The sequence below is a fragment of the Telopea speciosissima genome, chromosome 5 (assembly GCF_018873765.1).
Source record: "Telopea speciosissima isolate NSW1024214 ecotype Mountain lineage chromosome 5, Tspe_v1, whole genome shotgun sequence".
Taxonomy (NCBI): domain Eukaryota; kingdom Viridiplantae; phylum Streptophyta; class Magnoliopsida; order Proteales; family Proteaceae; genus Telopea; species Telopea speciosissima.
Window position 1 is genome coordinate 59,758,099 of NC_057920.1, and position 22,427 is coordinate 59,780,525.

Below are 22,427 nucleotides of genomic sequence, written 5' to 3' on the forward strand. Positions count from 1 at the left end.
CAAAAAAAAAAATGTTTCATAATATATTTTCTCTAGAATTTGTTAGTTTCATCCTCACCCTTACTTTTTCATACTTTATTAACAACTTGATCAAATCTTATTGGTTGAAACTTAGCATGTGCCCAAGGACCTTGGAGTCTTCTTATTTACAAAATTTTAATCTTATTTAAGGTACCATGAGGGGAAAACGGCTTCCATCTACCAATTCTATGCATAGGCCACTTATCCACAAAACTGGTAAAGTCCTAGAATTACATGAAGACAGGTCAAAGGACCGAAAGTATGAGTGGTCTTCTTACAATTCGACTCCTCTATTTCTGCCTGCCCCTACTGCCGTGTGCATCCCACACACAAGCGCGATGGAATGTACCACCTTACCCTTGCCCGAGCGGGGGTAAGGCAGTACTTTTTGCCTAGGCGGAAGGTGAGGAGTCCGATCCGTCTCTGTAGTATCGACGGGGTGGCAGTGCACATCCGACTGCATAATAGAGACCATTTGTGCCATATGTGCCACCTAACCTCGACTGTGGCGTCGGATGTGCACTGCCGCCCAACTGGTACTACAGAGGATCGTGGTCCCTTCTTAATATGTCATGCGAAGTTTCTTCTCCGTCCCAGTGACTGTTGTCTTCTTATATATGCTATTTCCATAAGGTTGCTTTATTCATTATTCCCTTTTATTTTATTAAAATACCCTCATCAAAAACATTTATGACATACTTATGACGTGTCATGCACCCATTGGAACGGAAGGTTCTTCGCTCCTTCAAATACTGGTCTGGGACTCTGGGTGTCGGCTACATTTATAAAACGAAGGGTACACCGACCAACGTGTGGACCGCTCTGCGGGTTTCGTCTGCTCATCTAACCACAGACAATATTTCCCTCGCGAGTTCGTAAATTCGAAATCCTCAGTGTATTTTCTGAAATCTGAATCAATCCAATTAAATGATCTACGATGGAAGGGTAGGGTTCTTCGATGATCTAAGCTTTAATTCAACATCTTTGTTGTCTCGCCCCGTGGATTCAAGTGTTTAACATCCTTGGTAGCATCGCGAATGATGGGAAAGTCTTCTCGCGAAAAATTAGCAGTTTTTGACTTCAATGAGGAAGATGAGCTTGTTGAACAGGCTTCTGTTCGATATATTGGGAAAGTTAGAAACACTGAGGATAGACCTTCTGCAATCATGAAGTATGAATTCATTCGAAATTGTAAGTTACAAAAAATGGAAACCCTATGTATATTTTTTATTTTATTTTTATATTAATTTTCTTTACAGTTCTATTTTTATATGTTTCATCGTTGTCGATATTGTTGGCTGCTGTACAATTTTCTCGACTGTTGCAAGTTCCAAATCTGAAGCCCCTTTTTGTTTATTCTTCTGTATTCTTCGTATGTTCGGAGATTTTTGGTTGCTCTTACCGCCTTCAATCAAAGCTCGAGAACTACTCTTACGGTTCAATTCGCTCACCTACAACACAGTTGTACTGTTAGCGTACGTCAATTTTTATTTTGGGGGGGGGGGGGGATGCTTGTGTTAAACTTCACTTATCTTTGGGGACTACGTGGTTTCTAGCTTGAATTCGGATTGAACTGTGAGTATCTAATCTTATCAACTCTCAGTTGCGTGAATGCTGTTCATTTCTGCTTGGAGAAAGATTGGAAATTAACTGAAGATTTTGGGCCTGTAGGAAGTCATTTGCAACTGCCTTTTTTGAAGTTTGTATACTCCTTCAGGATACAATTGTACGATGGGAAGTAAATAACCTTTCTTGTTGAGGTTATCACTTATCAGAGAGTTGATCATACGGGAATTTTTCTTATAGGGTATTGTGGAGAGATGGCAAGGGACAGTTGGTCTTGGCCACCTGACTGTTGGATTAGTTGTACATCTCATGGATTCGCTACATTCAAATATCACTCTAATTCAATCGAATACCCACCCATGTATCTCCATACATCCTTCTAAGTTTCAGATGTCAGTGTATGTCCATACACCCAGGTTTTAAGTATCGATGCGTATGTATCGTTATTGGTGGGTAACGATATGATGCATACCAATATGCTACTTATTTTTTTAAAAACAATTTGTATCTGCCCTGTGTCGACCGATTTGGGTCGATATGACACCAATACGATACATGTTAGTTACACTAGATACGCCTCCTTTAAACCTACAAAATAGAAACCGTTAGGGAGATACGAAGCCGAGTGTAACTGAATGTTTTTTTTCTTCAAATCTAAGTTGGAGGAAAATCATCTAATATAAAAAAAATGACCATAATATTACCATTTCAACAAACTTTGGGGATTTATTGCTCAAATTACGGAATAAAACAGTTTTGGGCAAAAAGAGGTAAAGTTTCAGATCTCTTTTTGTTTTATTTTTGCTCAGATTTCTTATTTCTTGCTGTTTTATGTTCTGTTATGCATCACTAAATTAGGTGAAAACAACTCAAATCCTTGCATCAAGCTGACGTATATTTACATATTGCATAATAAGGTGTTTTATGCTTCAAAACTGAATTTTATATGTATCCTAAGAACATCCATGCATTTCTTGACCATTTCCATGCGTATCTTGCGTCTCTCTGATATGACATGTCTCTTAAAATCACCATTCTAAAACGATACTTAATCCTTGTATACACCATCTCATTGTTTCCAGGTTTTCAAAGCTTTATTTTGCCATTTGGTGAACTTATTTGGGTTGAAACTTGACATGTTGGCAGGAGACCTTGTGGTCTACCTGCCTACAAACTTTGGGCCCTATCCACTTTGCCACATGGCAAATATTTGGGCCATCATAAGAAGCTTATCAGGACCGTCCATCCTAGATAACTTTGCGCTAGTTATTTATTAATGGACACCAAAATATAGCTATAATGGAAAAAAAAAGAAGAAAACATCCACCCAAATGTAGAAAGCTTGGGTTAAAATATCAAGTCTGTTATACCAGTCCACTCTACAACATAATTGAATATGGTAATTTTTATATATTAATAAGTATATATATTTCAGTTGTACCCCCATATTGGGACTTGGTTTAGCAGTCTCTTTGGGTGCTTAGGTATCTCCTAAGAACTAAGAAGTACTTCAACTACAATCAACTAAAGGTACACTTATATTACTGATTGTGTTTAAGATTTGTTCAAATAAACCATAATTCTAGGGAATAATGAGCATACTATTAGATAACAACGCTTTTTTTCCCTGGATAAATGACAGATTTTATTGAAAAAATGGAAGAAAGCAATACAAGGCTAATATGTAACAACATCAACACCAAAACCAAACTACAAAATTTGGGAACCCTCGACCCAGACTGCAGAATAGGAAGAGACCCATTTACAAAGCATCCCTACTAACACCAGTCTTAGCCAACTCATTAGCTAATCAGTTGGCTAATTGCATCCTTCCAACAAAAGAAAGCTCAACAATTGGTCTTTAGTTTTCCAGATGAAATGCTTACAGTTTTGTGGACCACCTGAATGAACTTTAATTCAAACTACATGTGGAATTCCGTGAATACTGGTTTGATCAAAGTGATCACAGCCCAGCCTTTATTTATAATATTGAAATCATATGACAAGAATACAACTAAGCGATGTGGGACTAAAACCCATATTACAACACTCCCCCCTCAAGTTGGTGCATACATATCAAACATGCCCAACTTGCTAAATATAGGAAAAATAACTTAGGACTGATTCCTTTGGTGAGGATATCAGCCAGCTGATCACTAGACTGAATAAATGGGATACAGATTAGCCCTTGTTCCAACTTTTCTTTGATAAAATGCCGGTCAATCTCAACATGTTTGGTACGATCATGTTGAACCGGATTGTGTGCAATGCTGATTGCGGACTTGCTATCACAGTAGAGTCGCATAGGAAGATCAGTAACCATCCCCAAATCTTGAAGAAGCCCCTTGAGCCAAAGAAGTTCACAAATACCCTGGGCCATGGCTCGGAACTCAGCTTCAGCACTAGATCGAGCTGCAACAGCTTGCTTTTTGCTTCTCCAAGTGGTTAGGTTTCCTCCAACAAATGTGAAATACTTGGATGTGGATTTCCTATCATCAGGACTGCCGGCCCAATCTGCATCAGTGTATGCTTCTATCCGGAGGTGGCTATGAGGAGAGAACAAGATTCCTTTTCCAGGAGATGACTTAAGGTAACGGAGAATTCTATACGCTGCTTCCAAGTGAGAAGAGTAAGGATCATGCATGTATTGACTGACAAGGCTTACAACAAATGTGATATCCGACCGAGTATGTGAGAGGTAGATCAATCGGCCAACTAACCTTTGATAGCTGCCTTTGTCCACCGGGTCGCCGTCCTTACTCTTCAAATGTGTGTTGGGCTCAAGGGGGGTATCTGCTGATTTACACCTAAGCATCCTTGTCTCTTGTAACAAATCTAAGGTATATTTCCTTTAAGAGAGGGATATGCCCTTAGCTGAATAGGTAACCTCATTCCCTAAGAAATACCTTAATCTACCCAATTCCTTGACTTCAAACTCGGTGCCCAAATAAGCCTTCAACCTCTGTATTTCCTGTGCATCACTGCCTGTGATAACTATATCATCAACATAGACAATCAACATTGTCACTTGCTGTCCTACCTTCTTCACAAACAACGTATGATCAGCATTGCTCTGCTTGTACCCATAAGCAATCATAGCCTTATGAAACCGGCCAAACCAAGCCCTAGGTGACTGTTTCAGATCTCCAGATCTCCATGTAGGAAGTCATTCTTCACATCAAGTTGCTGGAGTTCCCATCCTCAATTCACAGCACAAGAGATAATAACCCGTACAGGATCCATCTTTGCTATAGAAGCAAAGGTCTCTTGGTAGTCAATACCTTGGGTTTGAGTAAACCCTTTGGCAACAAGCCTTGCCTTGTATCTCTCCACTGAGCCATCAGCCTTGTGCTTTACTACAAAGACCCATTTGCAACCAATAGGTCTTTTCCAGGTGGAGGACTCACCAAATCCCAGGTCTGATTTTTTTCAAGGGCATGCATCTCTTCATTCATCGTATCCTTCCATTTCTGTTTGGCTATAGCCTCCTGCCAGTTGTTAGGGATGGAAACAGAGGATAAAGAAGCTATAAAGGCATGGAAAGCAGGAGTTAGTGAGTTATATGACACAAAGTTGGAAATAGGGTGCAATGTACAACTTCTCTTTGATTTCCGAACAACAATGGGTAAATCAAGACTGGGATCAATAGGGGGCTTACCAGATATCTTACTAGAAGCAAGACTTGGAGCAGGAGCAGATGCCGATTGAGTAGGATCAGTGGTGGTGGTCTCTTTGTATAGAGGGCCGTTCAGAGGAAAATCAGTTCCCCGAGTGTGCACAATTTTTTCTTGTTGTTGCTGTCCCACTTCTTGTTCTTGACTAGTAACCCCTTCTTTGAATTCAACAGAGGTATCCTCTATAGTAGGTATTTCAATGTCTAGAGGAGCAATCAGCGGGACCTCTTCACCACTTATAATCTCCCCCTGCAGAGGTTTGTTTAAAGTAAGCTCAGACTCCCGGAACACTACATCCATAGTGACAAACACTTTCCGGGTAGGAGGATGATAGCATTTATATCCTTTCTGGGTAGCAGAATAACCAAGAAATATGCATCACAGTCCCTTGGGATCAAATTTGCCGTGTACATGATGATTCCTGGCAAACACGACACAGCTAAAGACTTTGGGAGACACAACAAAGGTTGATTTCCCACAGAGCATATCCAAGGGGCAGCGACCATCCAAAACATGGGAGGGAAGCCGATTGATAAGATATGTAGCTGTAAGAACAGCATCACCCCAAAAGCGAGGAGGAACACCCATAGTGAACATAAGAGAACGAGCAACCTCCAGAAGATGGCGGTTCTTGCGTTTAGCCACCCCATTTTGAGCGGGAGTGTCACCACAAGAGGTTTGGTGAATGATCCCATGGCTGTCCAAATAAGACCGAAAGGCACCGTCCATATACTCCTTTCTATTATCGGACCTGAGAATCTTGACCTTGGCATCAAACTGTGTCTCGACCATCTTATGAAATAAAGTGAAACAGGTAAAGACGTCACTCTTACTATGCATCAATTATACCCAAGTTGTCCGACTGAAACAATCAATGAAAGTGACAAACCATCGAAATCCAGAGCTAGACACACAACGGGCAGGGCCCTATACAGCAGAATGTATCAAACCAAAAGGATGCAAGCTTCTATTGTCAGAAATTGGAAAAATGCTTCGAGTTTGCTTTGCCAAAGTGCAAGCATCACAAGAAAAATTATTTTTATTACATCTCTTCACCAAACTAGGAAATAAAGCGGACAAAACACTAAACGGTGGATGGGCCAAACGACGATGCCAATTATTTAATTCAAAGAGTGCAGAATCAAAATCAAAAGATGTAGGCTGAGAAGTCAAAGCTGCCTGGGAACCGTCAAGCATGTACAAACCACCAACCACCTTACCACATGCAATTGTACTGTTCGTTTCCAAGTCCTGAAATAAACAATGGGTTGGAAAAAATGTTACTTTGCAGTTTAAATCCTTAGTTATGCTACTAATGGAAAGCAAATTAGTAGTAAACTTCGGAACATGTAACACAGATGACAGGGTGAGAGATGAAGAACACAGCACGGATCCCTTTCCCGAGATAGGAGAAAGAGACCGATCAGCAACTCGAACCTTACTATGACCAGATAAAGGAAAATAAGTGGAATAAAAAGAGGAAGAACCGGTCATATGGTCGGTTGCCCCTGAGTCAATAACCCAAGAATCGGGCATGACCGAGGTGCAACTCCCACCAAATGAAATACCTGTGGAAGAAGGTGTGTTGGGATTAGTAGGCAGAGATAGAGCTGAGGCAGCCATGGAAGGAGATACAGATGTCGAAGAAGACGAGTCCAAACGAGTCACCATATCCCGCAAATTTTGCAAATCCTCTATAACCTGTGACAGAGAATGATCAGGCTGATCCTCAGTAGTTGCTTGATGAGCACGGGTATTATTGGACCGATTGGAACCACCCCTACCACGACGACGAGTGTCTGCAAGGCGACCATGAAGTTTCCAACAGCGGTCCTTCGTATGCCATTCCTTCCCACAATAATTGCATTTAATGGGAGGGCGATCACCAGATGACCGATTAGTGCTAGCAGAACAGGAAAAGCCCTGATGCAGATCTTAGCCTCCTTGAATTGAAGAAGCCACCCTAAACCTAGGTTTTAGTAGGAGCCTTAGTTTAGTTTAGTTTATTTCCATACGTAGTTTTTATTTTGTGTTTTAATTGAACAGGTTTAAATTGATTGCATCCAATTGGTTCAATTGGTCTAATTTAAGTGTAGTGATCCTATTGGCTAAGAGGTTCTTATATCCTATTGGCTAGTAGGGAATCTTCTTTTATTTTAAGTAGTTTAAGTTGTTTTTAAGTCATTAGGACTCTATTTTGAGTCTATTTCAGTTTCCTAGTCAATTTAAGTTGCCTAATAGGTTAAGGATTGGGTTAGGCCATTCCTTTTTAGTGTCTAAGTCTAATTTTGAGTCTTTTATATAAGGTTCTAAGGGGGCCAAGTATTGAACACGAATTTTGATTAATAAAAACTCAGCTTTTTGCTTGCTGCCTTTGCTCCATCGTGAGTGTGCCTTGTGAGTAATATCAAGGTTGCCTTGTGTGTAATATCAAGGTGAAGGGATTGGTGAATTCTGATCGACTCCTTACATCTTGTAGATCGGGAGGTCCTTCTTCTTATTCAATCGAGCTTCTTCAAGCTGCTGCTGCTGCCTTTGAAGGAGATCAAACCAGTAAGTAATTTTAATTTCCTGCATATATACTTCCCCTCTTCATCCTCTAACCTAATCCACACCTCCCTTCACCCATCAACCCTAATTCTCCATTAAACCTGCATTCCTACCTCCACTAGCATTCCCCCATAACTCCAGATTTAGCGTTCACTTTCAAACCCTACCACCAGCCTACATTCCCCACATCACTCCCCACGCTCGACCTTAACCCTAACCTTTAGTATCCACTCTAACCCCTCCATTCCCTCACTCCATTGAACCTAGAAAACCTGCAACTCGATTCTGCCCAACTGTAGAAGTTTAAAGCCCTTCCAAACCCTAACATTCTTATGCCATTAAAGCCTCCTAAACCTGCATTTTAATACCCTATAAACCCCTTTCCCAAAATCCATCCCTAAACCCTAGATCTTGAAAACACTCCATTTTCACAAGGCTTCTAACCCGAAACCCTAGATTTCTAACTTCATCCAAATCAATCCAAACCTACACCAATAGACTGCTAAAAACCTGCACATCATTACCAAATAAAACCCTAGCTCGAAACCCTAACCCTAACCCTAATTCTGCCCTGATTAGCCTAAACTGTCCCAATCGGCCTTGTTTGGTGATCCTATTACCCTGGTTCCTAGTGGGACTACTCCTATCTAGGACTACATCAAGCCCCCACGGGTAGACTGTGACCTAGAAATAAGAGCCGATATCTCCTGAGTAACTGGGTGAACCATAGCTGTTCGTTGACTGTCCTCAGCCGAAAGGATCGCATAGGCCTGTTCAAGAGTGGGGAGAGGTTCCCGATTCAAAATATTTGACCGGATATGATCAAACTCAATATTCAGCCTTGCCAAGAAATCAAAGACGCGTAAACCATCTTCCCACTTGCGGTAGGCCGTGGCATCAACATCGGTGGTGGCAGTGAAGGTGCCCAGAAAATCCAACAGTTGCCACATTGTACGCATGGTATTGTAATACTGAGAAAGTGTTAACTCCATCTATTTGGTAGAATGAATTTTTTGATGGAGTTCATAGCATTGGGCAGCATTCCCAACCCGAGAATAAGTATCTTTGGCTGTCTTCCATATTTTCGCAGCTGAGTCAAGAAGAAGGTGTACCGCCCAGCAATGTCTTGGTCCATGGAATTAACTAGATATGACATGACCAAGAAATTAAAATTCATCCAGCGATCCTGTGCAGAACCAGTCTCCGTAGGTTAGACCGTGGCGCCCGTGATGTAGCCAGACAAGCCAGGGGAACCAATCGCAAATAAACAGGAACGAGACCACATAAGATAATTGCTTCCATTCAACTTGATGGTGTTCACAGGAAACGGAATAAAATCACATTGTGACGAACCATCAGATACAGAAGAAGCAGAGGTGATCTCCGAAGCGTCAAGCATGGTGGCTGGAAAAAATCGCAGAACTAAAAAAAACAAGGCCTTCAAAATAATTAAATCATACGGAGGGAAAAAAAGCACCCTTGGCGGGAGTCAACTCACCACCAAGGGTGGGAAAAATTTAACGGCAAGGTGAGGAAGACCCTCTCGCGAGAAAGAAAGGAAGGCGAGAGGTGGGGGGTGGCTGGTGGTGGAGGTGGAAGAAGGGGGGTGGCCCTGGGAGGGCTGGCGGTGGTGGCAGAAGGGGTGGGGGGGCCTGGCGGGGGAAAAAAAGGGCTGGCAGAGGTGGCGGAGGGTGGCTGGTGGTGGCGGAGGACTGGTGGAAGGCTGGCGGTGGTGGTGGAGGGCTGGCGGAGGTGGAGGAGGCTGGCGGTGGTGGCTGGCCTTAGGGCTGAAACACGAAGGAGAAGAGAGAGAAAAAGGAAAAAAAATTTAATTCCCAAATCCCCGGAATGTTTTTGGCTCTGATACCATGTGGAATTCCGTGAATACTGGCTTGATCAAAGTGATCATAGCCCAGCCTTTATGTATAATATTGAAATCATATGACAAGAATACAACAAAGCAATGTGGGACTAAAACCCATATTACAACACTACAACTTCGACAATCCAAATCTGAATCTAATCTTTACTTTTGTTCAAATCTAATTTAGAACCAAAAGCTTCAAGGACGTCCCTCAACATATTCGTTTGATTCTCTGAGGCTTTGATTGCACCCTTCAAATATCCATCGATAAAATCTGATGAAGTAGCAGGAGAACGAGATGTAGAGTTTTCTGGACTACCAACTGATTCACCAATTTGTTGGCTAGAAGAGGAGGTCGTTCCCTCTTCAATCCATTGGAACATCTCACACCCACAATTATCACCCTGTAAAGTCATGTAAATATGGATCTTAGAAAGATAATGTGCGAGTCGTAATAAAAGAACCAAATTTAAGTGGGATGTTCATACCCCAGTTGAAAGGGCACAACACCAAAAAAAATCGTCCACAATTTCTTTCCATTTTCGCTGCCTAACTGTATATTGGCTTTGTCTATATTCACAATACTTAAATTGGTTCTCCCACATAAAGAATGAACAACCCTTAGTACATTTGAAGTAATCCATTCCTCTGTTATTGTTTGACTTAGCTGTGATTACTATACATTCCATACCATATATCTCACATTTTGTTATAGTATGCACATTTACATTAAAAGACATCTGCACATTTAACTTTCAAGATCAAATCAAAGTACGATAAAGGGGATGAGGTGACAATTTGATTTATCCTAATAAAAATCAGTAGTCAATGTATCCATACCACATAAATCCCATAGTTGTGACTAAGAAGTCATATGATCAAACTGTGATCAAGCCTAACAAAAAACATAAAATTCCACAAATTGTTTATACATAACCATGTTCAAACATATAATTCAAAGCTGTGCCATCCTATAATTTTTTTCCAATTGATTTACAATATCTTTTTTGTATGTCATTTATTAGTCTATCACTCTCCCTTTGACTGAGATTAGACGTAGATGCTGAATACACTTGGGTTGGAGGATTTAGTTCATCTACCACTTCGTCATCGTCATTCCCTAATTTTGCAAATTCTACGTCCGCAATTTGTTCGTCATGGATGAAATAATGCAATCCACAATAAGCAAGCACAATATAGGTTTGGACCGACCTTGACCGGATAAGCAAACACAATTGAATTAAATCTTTAACTATCAGCTATGGCAGAATTGAAGTAGCTTGAACACTTGAATGCAGATCGATGGAGAGAGAGAGAGAGAGGCAGTGAAGGCTATCTCAGCTTGGGCATCTCACCTTCACAGCCTATCTCAGAACAATGTTGTTTGCAAAGTAACTTTTCATTCATTAAATTGTGGGAGGCTCTCAAGAGCTCTTCCATATATATATAGCTTTATGGCTGGACAGAATTCAAACTCTAACTATGACTCAAAACTTAGCTAGGACTCATAACTGAACTAGGAATCAAGGTACTACAACTCGGGTCTCGGTGCCATCTCGGTCCCTCAAAAAACCGAGTCGAGTCGAGATCTCGCTGAGATCTTGGCGAGTTGGTGCATTTTTTTTTTTCCGACTCGAAGCTTCAACTCGGTGGGTTTTAGACCTATTTTGGGTCTGAAACTTGGTATTCAGACCATTTTAGTCCATTTTAACACAATGGCATTACCAAACTTTGCAAAAACAAAGTCCAAATAGGACTTTTACATGAAACTCTAAGTTGGTAGGCGACGACGTACTAAAATACCCTACTCTACCCATAAATGACATAATTTAGTAATAGAAAGCTAGCAAAACATTCAATTCATAGTAAAACAACTTAATAAGCATTAGAAATGTTAAAGTGATACATCAAATTGTTTAACAATTTTACAACTATCATCACATAAATTGCGATTGAATCACGTATTCAGTCCCCACTCGTGCCACATAGTCTTCCCATGACATAATGTTGCTGCAATGTTACATATAGTGCTCCACAACATTCATATAAGAGTTGTCATCAGCATATGCCAAGTCCCCTATCCTAGGGTATAACTGTTGCCATGAGGCGTAAGACGGTTGCCATGAAGCGTGAGATCCACTACTATTGTCATATTGAGGCATGTAAGGGACTGGGAATATGTGCCTAAGACCAGACCCAGGATTGTCAAACTCATGTGTTGACTGGCCAAATTGACCATAGGCACTATATTTAGAACCGGTGCTCTCCTGGCCATAATCATAGTCATGATGAGGCTGAGATGAATGCCACGACTGATGCTCACTACTAGTATCTATACTCACTCATGCTTCCGGAAGTGAATGTACTCCAGTTGGGAAGAAGAGAGGATTTTGGGGGGTTTTGGACAGAACTCGCCGAGATATGGCGAGTTCTGTCGAGTTAGGTGGGCTTTTTAACTGTTAGGTGGGTAAAAAAGTGGACCGAAACCGAGATCCGATATCTTGCCGAGATCTCGGACTTAGGTGGGTAAAAAGGTAGACCGAAACCGGGATCCGATATCTCGCCGAGATCTCGATGAGATATTGGACTTTTTAATATCGCCTATGGTCTCGTCTCGGCTTTTCGATTACCGAGAAACTCGGCGAGATCTCGTGAGTTCTCGAATTGTGCTAGGAATACTAACTAGAATTCAAACTTGCACTTGGAATCCCAATTAGAATTACAATTCAAATAAAGACTAACTAAATAAAATAACAAATTAAAGCCTACAATTTTAACTGCTGGTGTAGGGATTCCCCTACACCTAACCCCGATGGCTACTCATGCTGGTGTAGGGAAGAAGTAGGAATCCCTACACCTGCGGCTGGTTTTAAACAGCCATTTTACATCACGTTGCCCTCCCAACCCGCGTATACGAACGTAAATCACATATCAAAAGAACATGTACTTATCACATTTTGTGTAATAAGGCCCTTTTGAATTCTATACTGGGTTTGGTCTGTCCTAGGTACTATGGCACTAAAATGACTACCGTCGATGGCTCCAATGCAATTCTAAAAACACAAAGAAGCGTGTATGATTGTTATTAAAAACATAAATCAGAGTTGACACAAAAAAAAAAAAAAACTATATAATGATTCATATTACCTTAAAATAAGGATAGTATTTCTGTTTTGAAAGTATCTTTGTTGGAATTATATTGAAATTTGGTGGTGAGATCCTTTCTCTTGCCAATTTTCCCATAGCCCTTAGTACACGCTTGAAGATACAGCTAATAGTCTTGCCAGAATGTTGAAACCTCTCTTGGACATCCCTATTATGGAGACCCTCCCTTTCCCACTATAAGCATAAATAATGCGATTTGCTCATCCGCCCTGATAATACGAGTGTTCGTCAACCATCCGTTATGTACCATTAATGTACATAGGTTTTGGAAGACATGTCTTTCCATACAGAACTCCTGGAAGCAACGGTCCGCAAGGCTACTCAAAATCTCATGGACCGTTACTGCTCTTGGATGGTTACCGTCCTTACAAGGCTCTCTGGTAGATGCAGAATTATCACCAAACTGGGCTTCTTTTATTAGGAATAAGTCCAAGGTTGGGATATATATATGTTGGGCCTATGATCCCAAGGGTTTTCTATGTGATAGGCCACCTTAATAGGCCTGGAATAGGGGTATATAAAGGTTGCATACGGATTACCCCAATACTTAGTCTTATTTTTATGTTTTTAATAGAACCGGTTCAAAATTGGTTGCATCCAATTGGTTTAATTGGGTCAATTTAGGTTATTTAGCTAAGTGTCTTAATTTAAGTTATTAGGGGTAGATAGGTCATTTTACTGTTTTAAGTTATTAGTTTTAATTTTGATTCCTTCCCTTCCACGATTTATCAAGGGAGAAGTTAGATTGTAATAGGATTTGGGCTGTTAGCCTATTTTATAAATAGTCAAATTGTGGGAGGCTCCTCCACAGATGATTTGAATTGAAATTTCGTTTTTAGTTGGCTGCCATTGCTGCTGCTCTATTGCTCCATTGTGAGTGTGTGCATCCTTGTGGATCTCAAGGTGGAAAGGGAGTGCTGGAATTCGGTTGACTCCATACGCCGTGACGGCTGGGAGGATCTTCTTCAATTCGAAGGTGGACCTATCCTTCACATCTGTTCAGGCTGTTGCCAGTGGAATCTCCAGTAAGTTTGACACCCAATTTCTTCTTCTAACCCTCTAATCCTTTCCCCCAATCAATCCCCTTTATTTTTGGTTTGAATCCCATAAACCCTAACTCCATTAAACCCTAGATCTTGCTGCCCAGCCATATTTAACCATTAGAATTACTTCAAATTCAAACCACAGCCTCTCCTTAATACCCCCTACACTCGACCTAGCCTGCTGCCCCATCCTAGCACCCTAAACCCTAACTGACATTGTCTCTGTGAAACCCAAAACACCCTAAATTCTGTAAAACCCAATTCAGCCAGCAGAAAACTCCCAAATTCTGGTCGAACCTCCCTCCCACTGTCCCCTATACTCGATCCAAAACCCTGTCCCAAATCCCACCTCTAAACCCTAGTTTTGACTGTTTTCCTATTTCTAAAACCCGAAACCCTAACCTTAATTCTGCAGAATTTTCAATCCCATTCAAACCCTAATATTTTTATACTATAATAACCCCCTAGACCTGCCCATCAATACCCTATAAGATTCATCCCCATATTCATAAATCTAACCTTAGAAATTGACCTAAAACCCTAATTCTGCCCATTCGAACCAGCAGCCCCCTTTGAGATCCTATTGCTTGGCCTCTTATAGGATCCTTCTCCTATTTAGACCTACATTACTGGTGTACAAAAGTTGGGTGGCAAGGACTCTTGATGCTAAGATAATAATGTCATCCTCATCACTAGCTGAATCAGTACTCAAAATATGAGTTGTTGCCATGACTGCTACATTTCCACAACAATACAGAAACTGTAAATCGATATGAATAATATATATATACATGAGTCACATAAAACCATCTAAGCAAGTACTTATAACTAATCAAATTAAAGAAGATATTCAAGTTCATCATACATAACATGTAACACGTTCATCAAACATAACATATAAAAGTATGTCCCAAACATAGTCAAACAATTCATCAAACCTAACCATATGAGTTTCCCAAACAAACCATTCAATATAAAATCTAAAGAGTATTTCTCAAACCAACAAACTATTCTAACTCCTCCAACAGCCACATGCTCCTTTCATGCCTACAACCAATGAATGTTTGTCTCTACTAAGGTGACTCCCTAATACGTTTTAGGGCCTTCATATGCATGTCCTTACATATATCTAGCATATCCTCAAGCACATGTGTACATGCCAAAGCACTGCTGTCGGGAGTCACCACTGTAGGAGTCACTATTGTGGGAGGGTTAGAAGCTGCATGTGTAACCTCAATACTTTCAGAATCCTTCTCTATCTTTAAGGCACATAACTTGCAAATAGAAGCCAATGCCTGAGAGACGTCAGTGGACATACTCTGCTTCCTTTTTGATGTTGGAGTTATATCTTGTCTATGCCTTACAGGCTGGCCCTCATCCGCAGCCTCATTAGCATCTAAGTCTTCTAGACCTGTTTGAGTGGGGTTGGTTGGCGTAGCTAAGTCTGGCCGGCGTCTGGGTCAAGCACAATATCATCAAGTAGTCCATTATTTACCCAATATGAGGCTGGAGTTGCTCCACCATCTCAGCAGGCATAAGAATCTCCGAATATCATTTGAAGTTCAGGCCAATAAGACAACCCTTGAGATGCAGGAAAAAAATTACATTACTTTTACTAAACCACAATAAATTAAAGTAACAACTAAATAGAAACTTGAAATAAAGAACCAAATTTACCGCTATAGCTCTGTCCCGAACATGGAACAAGAACTCTAATATCTCGCTATTTCAAAAGCTCGAGACGAGATTAAGGTCAAAATCCCATTTTACCCCAACCTCTCGACCCGACCGAGATTTCAACCCAAACACCATTATATGAGTGCCAGCTCGACCGAGAGGCGAGATCTCGATGAGAAATCTTGGTATACAGACACCTATTTATGCAAACCTTGGTATACAGTAATGTAGTCCCAGGTAGGACAAGTCCCACTAGGAACCAGAGGAATAGGGTTATGTAATAGGGTTGGCCGAATGGGACAGATTTGGTTAATTAGGGCAAAATTAGGGTTAGGAATTGGGGTTTGAACTAGGGTTTTATTTAGTAATGATGTGCAAGTTTTTAGGTTGCTAATGATATAAGTTTTAATTAGGTTTGAACAAGAAATAAAAATTCTGAAATACTAGGGTTAGGGTTTTGGTTTTTGGGGATGAAGGGAATGAGAGGATTTAGGGTTTCTAGGGGGATTTAAGTTAAGTTCTTCTGGCCGAGTGTCACAGATGTGGGGAAGGTGATTCGGTTGGAGTTTGGTGTGGTTTGGCTGGCTGGTTAGGGCTGGCCAGACTTTAGAAGCTTTAGGGTTTAATGGGGAATTAGGGCTGATAGGAGAATGGATTATAGATCAGGATTAGGTAAAGGAAACTAAAGTAAAACAGGTTTAACTTACTGTAATGGCAGTAATACAGCAGCAGCTTGAAGACTTGTTAGAACCTCCCGATCTTCACAATGCAAGGAGTCGCAGGAGTCCACCTACCCTTCACCACCTTGAGATCCACAAGGATGCAAAGCTCACAGAGGAGCAGAGGCAGCAGCACGATGGCAGCAGTCACAGCTTGAAAGCAGTAGAATTTTTATTGCAGAAATTAGTGGGGGAGCCTGCCCACAATAGCTTTATTTATAGTAGAAAAAAGGGCCAAAAGGCCTTACAAACATTCAGATCCGGAGAAGGAATCCCAGATCTGAATCCTAGTTACAATCCTAGTCAGATTAGGACTGGTGGTTCCTAACCTGAATCCTAATTACAAAACAGCAGACTTATACTCAAAATAGGAGTACAAGTTTAAACAATAAAACAAACAAAACAACTCATCCCTCTAAAATCGTGGAGGGGGAATATCTAAGTAAATAAAAGGGGAAAAGACTGTTTTACCCCTAAACACTAAAAAAAAAAACTATGGAAAATAAAGGCTCCAACGAAAATTAAAAAACAGCCAAGTCATGGCTTCTTCTTCCTAGTGCTTGGACCTGCATCATACAGACATTTATCTATGCCAAAAACCAGGACAAACACTTAGTTGAGATCTCACCCGGACCGAGATTTCGATCCAAACACCATTATATGAGTGCCGGATCTCGCCCGAGAGGCGAGATCTTGGTGGTTTTGGTCATCTTGGTGGGAAATCTTGGTATACAGACACCTATTTATGCAAACCTTGGTATACAAACACTTACTCTAGAAACCAGGATATGCACTTTGTTGAGATCTCGACCCGACCGAGATTTCGACCCATACACCATTATATGAGTGCCAGATCTCGACCGAGAGGCGAGATCTCGGTGGTTTTGGTCATCTCAGTGGGAAATCTTGGTATATAGACACCTATTTATGCAAACCTTGGTATACAGACACTTATTTGTGGTAAAAACCAGGATAAACACTTATTTATGCATAATATCATTTAAGTATTAACTTTAGATATTATTCATAAATAAGCAAATATCCCCTATTTGAATCCAATAAAAATAGTTTAAAAACTTTAATTCCAAAAGGAAAAAAGGTCAACCCCCCAGTTCAAGAACAAAAACTAGATTTTCGGCGGTAGGAGCAATTTTCAACTTTCTAATGCTTGGGTTTTTCTCAAATCTAAACATTCCATAAATTTTAGTATGGTAAAACATTGCTAAAAAACCAAAAGTACGGTAAAATATTCATTTGTTTTGATAATTAAAAAATATTTTCATTCAGAGCGATTTTGACAGCATTCGCGCACTCCAAATTAAGTTTGACAGGTACATAACTCTTTCAATATAAATCAGATTTAAGCAAACTTGGACTTGTTGGAAAGCTTTGTCAAAGAAGATTCATTGGGATGCGGCTTTCCGTAGATTACGATATCTAAAAGGAGCTCCTAGTAAGGGGCTTATTTATTGACCCAATCGGAGTGTTGATTAGGTAGGGTACTTTGATGCTGATTAGGTTGGTGCTGATGGTTATAGACAGTCTACTACTAGTTATTGTACTTTTGTGGTTGGTAATTGAGTCACTTGGAAAAGAAGCAGATTACTGTGGCTAGATCTAGTGCTGAGGCTGAGTATTTGACTATGACTCGTACCACAACTTATATAATGTGGTTAAAATCATTGCTTTAGGAGTTGGGATTTCCAGTTACTCAACCTATGAAGATGTTTTGTGATAATCAAGCTGCTATTTATATGGTAAGGAATCCAGTGTTTCATGAGAGGGCCAAGCATATTGAAGTTGATTGTCATTTGTAAGAGATGCTGTTATGAAAAGGTTGATTTCTACTCCGTTTGTTTCATCTACTAATTAGCTCGGTGATATGTTTGCCAAACCACTGTTTGGTTCTACTTTTCGCAAAAGTTGTTCCAAGCTGGGCTTGGGTGATTTCTATGCTCCAGCTTGAGGGGGAGTGTTAATTATATATACCTTGGGGTGCATTGTGTTGTAACTCGACCGGGGGTGTCTTCCCCTTTATTGGGATTTGATGTTTTGGGTTCCTAGTATGTTTAGGAGTATTAGGGTTAGTCTTTAAGTTAGTCTTTGAGTTGCTACTGACTTCTATTTCTGTTTTTTATTACAAATGGGAGTCTACTGTTATGTACTCTCTTAATTATAAATAAAAGGCTTTTTTTTGGGTTGGGGGGGGGGTCTGCTAGGGTATTGACTTCTGTTCTCTAGCCAGTCCCCATTTCTCTCCTCTCTCTCCCTCATCTTTTCTCGTCTCTTCAATTCTCTGGTTCTGCTACTCAGATACTGTTACACTGGTTATGTATAGCACTCAATATTTGATAAAATGCCTACTTTTTCAGTGTTTGAATAACTCATATTTTTACCTTCCATGCAATTTAGGCTGTCAATATAATCATCTTTGGGGACATGCTAGCTTCACATGTCATCTGTGGGTTTGGATCTATTTTCTTCTTTTGAAGTTTTTTTGAATATGTTTTTCCTTTTACATAATGTTCTTTTATTCTTTTCCTGTTCTAATTCTTTGAAATTTTGTTGTAGTTGCTGGGGGAGGAATAGAAACCAATAATGCATCATACGTAGATCTAGATGCAAGTGATAGCAAGCACAAATGCAAAAGTTCTGGTTTGTGTGATCTGAGTCCATCAGAAGGAGAATCTGCCACTAAAGAAGGATTTTTGGGTTTGGATGCTGTTCTAATATCCAAGTCTACGAATCATGAACCAAATGTTCATACGAGCCCAGATACATTTGAACCTGGGAGTCTATTTTCTGGACGAAATCCCCTTGCAATGAGAGCTTTAAGTCCGAGCATACCTCCAACTGGGAACAAGCGATTAAATTGCACTTTTCTGGACCCTTCATCTGATGTATTTGACTTTCCTTGCTTTCTAACTTAGCCGTGATATTAGGTCGGATGTAGGTTTTGATGATTTTGTTTTTTCTTCATGCCGCAGAATGAGTCTGTTGGAGTGATTTCGGATGATAATGAAAGCATGAAAGGGAGTTTTCCGTCGACTTCTTCTGATCTTATGGAAAATGAAGGTTAATATCTTGTCAACTTATTTGCCTTGTGAGATTGTTGCCTTAAAATTTTGTTTTGGTGGTTGTTTAGGTTTATCTTCTGAAATGAGAGTTCTTGCCACTTGGGATTCTCTGGATTAAAATTTGAACTTCGGAGTGAAATAACATAAAATCCAACATGTCTTCTTAGGAGGAATGCTGTTTTATACCCAACTGTAACGTCCAATGACTGGCAAGTTTAAATAATATTATCTGTAATAATATATCATCTAACAAAAGAATTATGATAACAAAATGACCTGAGGGATTCTTTTACCCTAATTTTGAACTGATTTTACTCATTCATACAAAATTGCTTACTTAACTTTGACCATTTTTTCTGTTCAAGACTTGAAGTTAATTTTTTGGTTGTGGCAGTGAAACTGAAATTTTGGAAACCAAAATGAACTTTACAACTAACGTTCACCTCTTCGGTCGTTTTTGCTGCATGGATTGTTGCATCAAATTATCCTAACTGTGGCATATACTGTTCTATTTCATTTTTTTAGGGGAACCAGCATCAGATTATTGTTACAGCCATTGGGCAATGGTAAGATTTTTCCCCTGCCTTTTCATTTGAAGAATTATTCAAGGCATTCAAAAATAAAATAAAAGGCATTAGTGGCAAGGGAAATTCATTATGATGATCCAAATAGAAAATTCCAGACATCCAAATAGAAATTTCCATTCCTTTTATCTCACTAGCTCTAGTTATTGTTTAAGCTCCAATGTTTGTCTCCATGATTCATTAATATATTCTCTCTAAATTTTGGTTCTGTCTCACTTTCTCTCATTCACTGCTTTTGTTAATAGCGATGATTTTGTTGAATTAGAGCAGGAGATACATATGAAGTGATAAGGGTGTCAATTCAGTCAATTCCGGCTGGGTTGGCCTTAACACCCAGCCTGCTAGGCTCAGACTGAGACCGACTGGTTATTTAAGGTCCCAATAGCCTCAACCGAAATGGTTTGATATACAATCAGTTGGTCTCAGCCCCTAATCAGTTTTGGTTGATCAGAGTCGCTGACAGCTCCTAACCCGTCCGTTCAATTGGCTTCATTATCAATTTCAGACCATCAGCATTGCTGCTTCATCAAGCATTCAACAAAGGTACTTGGAGAAGACAGCGAAGATGGGATACCCTGATTTTACCGTGGCATGATAGGAGACATGATGAGATCTGTGGTAGAACAGCCACATAAAAGAAAAAGTTTTGTAACCTAATTCTCATTTCCCTTCTTCTGAGGGAGAAGAGAATGGAAAAGTATATGTAGTGAAGACAGAACTGGGGACTGATTTAAGTACCCCAAATTCATATTTTAAACACTCAGTCAGTAATTGTTTTTAGTCAGGTTATTTGGTTGGGACCAGGGTTTTAGTAATCGGTATCATTATCAGTATTGGGATCAGTCTCTGCCGTTACCGATCCGGATCGGTTGTATCGGTATGGATAGACCGTATCGGTCTGGATTGGCTCTGTTTTCATTAAAAATTAGTTTTTTCCCCATTTTTACCATCGTCAGTATGATGCAGAGCTGAAGCACTACATCTGCAAGAAGAAGAAGAATAGGAAGCTGCTGTCCAAGTAGTAGTGTTAGTGGTGGATCCATACTTTGTTTTTTGCAAGTGTTTTTATGTTTTTAAATTGAACCGGCCCAACCTGGTTGAACCAGTGGTTCAATTTAAGTGACTTGAGCCTCCCTTTATTTATTATGTAATTTTTTCTTTTGTTTGGGTCCACACCACACTCCCATGAATTAGAAAGGAGTGTGGGTTTAGTTAAGTCGGCTAGGGGTCCTTTAGACTCTTAAGCTGAGTAGGAGTAAGGCTATTAAGCCTATTTAAGTTAATAAAATTCGTGGAGCAGATTGATTCTCCACTTTTTGAAAATTAAACTCTGTTTTGCAAGCTGCTGCTTCTCTTTCCCTTGTGAAGACTGCTTTGTGTGATCAAAGCAAGGTGGGATTGGTGTGCAATCCAATCGACACCTTGCGGTGTGAAGCCTTGATGGTTCCAACAAGTTTTCCTTCAAGTTATCTTCTTCAAGATTCAATTTTTACTCAAGGTTCTGCTGCTGCCATTTGTTCAGTGCATCCACAAGTAAGTGTGAGCCATCCCCTACCCCATATCTCTTCTTCTAAACCTTCTACAGCCCAACCCTAATTTTCCCCTTCTATTTTCTTCAATTTCCTAAAACCTAATTCACTCACAGATCTAACCCTTCATCAGAATCCATCCAAATTTAAGCCACAACATCGTCACAACATCCCTTCCACTCAATCCGGACCTTTCCCCCTTTCCATCATCAAAACCCTAACTTCCAGCAATTCCCATTAAAACCCAAAACCCTAATTTTCATTCCAGCAACATCCAGCCATCACCTGCCCCTCTAACCTTTGCCGAGTGTTTTTTTTTTGGGTGAATAAAAAATATATTACCAAAAGAGGAAAAGAAACAGAGAGCCCCCGAAGGGAGAAGGGAAGAGAAAAAAAAGAGAAACCGCCAGCCAAAGCAAAGGCTAAGGGGCTGTAGCAACAAAAGAAACATTAGAGAGACCCCAGGAATCAACAATGAGCCTGTTCCTTGGGGAGTCTTTACAAAAGGAGGGGGGAGCTAACGATAACTTTGCTTTAATTTCAAAGGAAATGGAATCCCAAATCATATGGTAAAATCGAGAATTGAAGGTCCATTTCCTGATATTGCGCTTCATCCAAATATGATTAAGGGCTGCATAGAGATCCATCTTGCCTACAGAGTCACAAATAGAGGAGCCGGCATAAGTCATATCGATCCAAATCCATTCTCTAGAGAAAGACAAAATGCTTCTTTGGGCAGGCCAGCATTTGTTGAGAATGCCCTTCCAAATGGCAGCAGACTTAGGGCATTCAAAGAAGAGATGATTCAGGTCTTCAACATTATTGCAGCAGAGGCAACAAGCAGAAGGAATAGAGATCTGACGGCTGTGAAGAAAATCCTGCGTTGGGAGGCATTTGGTGAAGACTCGCCAGGCTGTGAAACAGTGCCGAGGAATGTGATGCTTGAACCAAAGGATCT

At 40.3% G+C, this 22,427-nt stretch overlaps 1 protein-coding gene across 1 annotated transcript in view; it reads left to right on the forward strand.

Annotated features, from left to right (window-relative positions):
* Window positions 1–792: 792 nt before the first annotated feature.
* Window positions 793–22,427, forward strand: part of LOC122661902 (probable ubiquitin-like-specific protease 2B) — a 98,681-nt gene continuing 77,046 nt past the window's right edge. Inside the window, exons 1-4 of the mRNA XM_043857413.1 lie at window positions 793–1,212; window positions 18,851–19,179; window positions 19,267–19,354; window positions 19,882–19,922. Coding sequence (XP_043713348.1) covers window positions 1,059–1,212; window positions 18,851–19,179; window positions 19,267–19,354; window positions 19,882–19,922 — 612 coding nt within the window. The 5' untranslated portion in view covers window positions 793–1,058. The remainder of the gene's footprint in view (window positions 1,213–18,850; window positions 19,180–19,266; window positions 19,355–19,881; window positions 19,923–22,427) is intronic.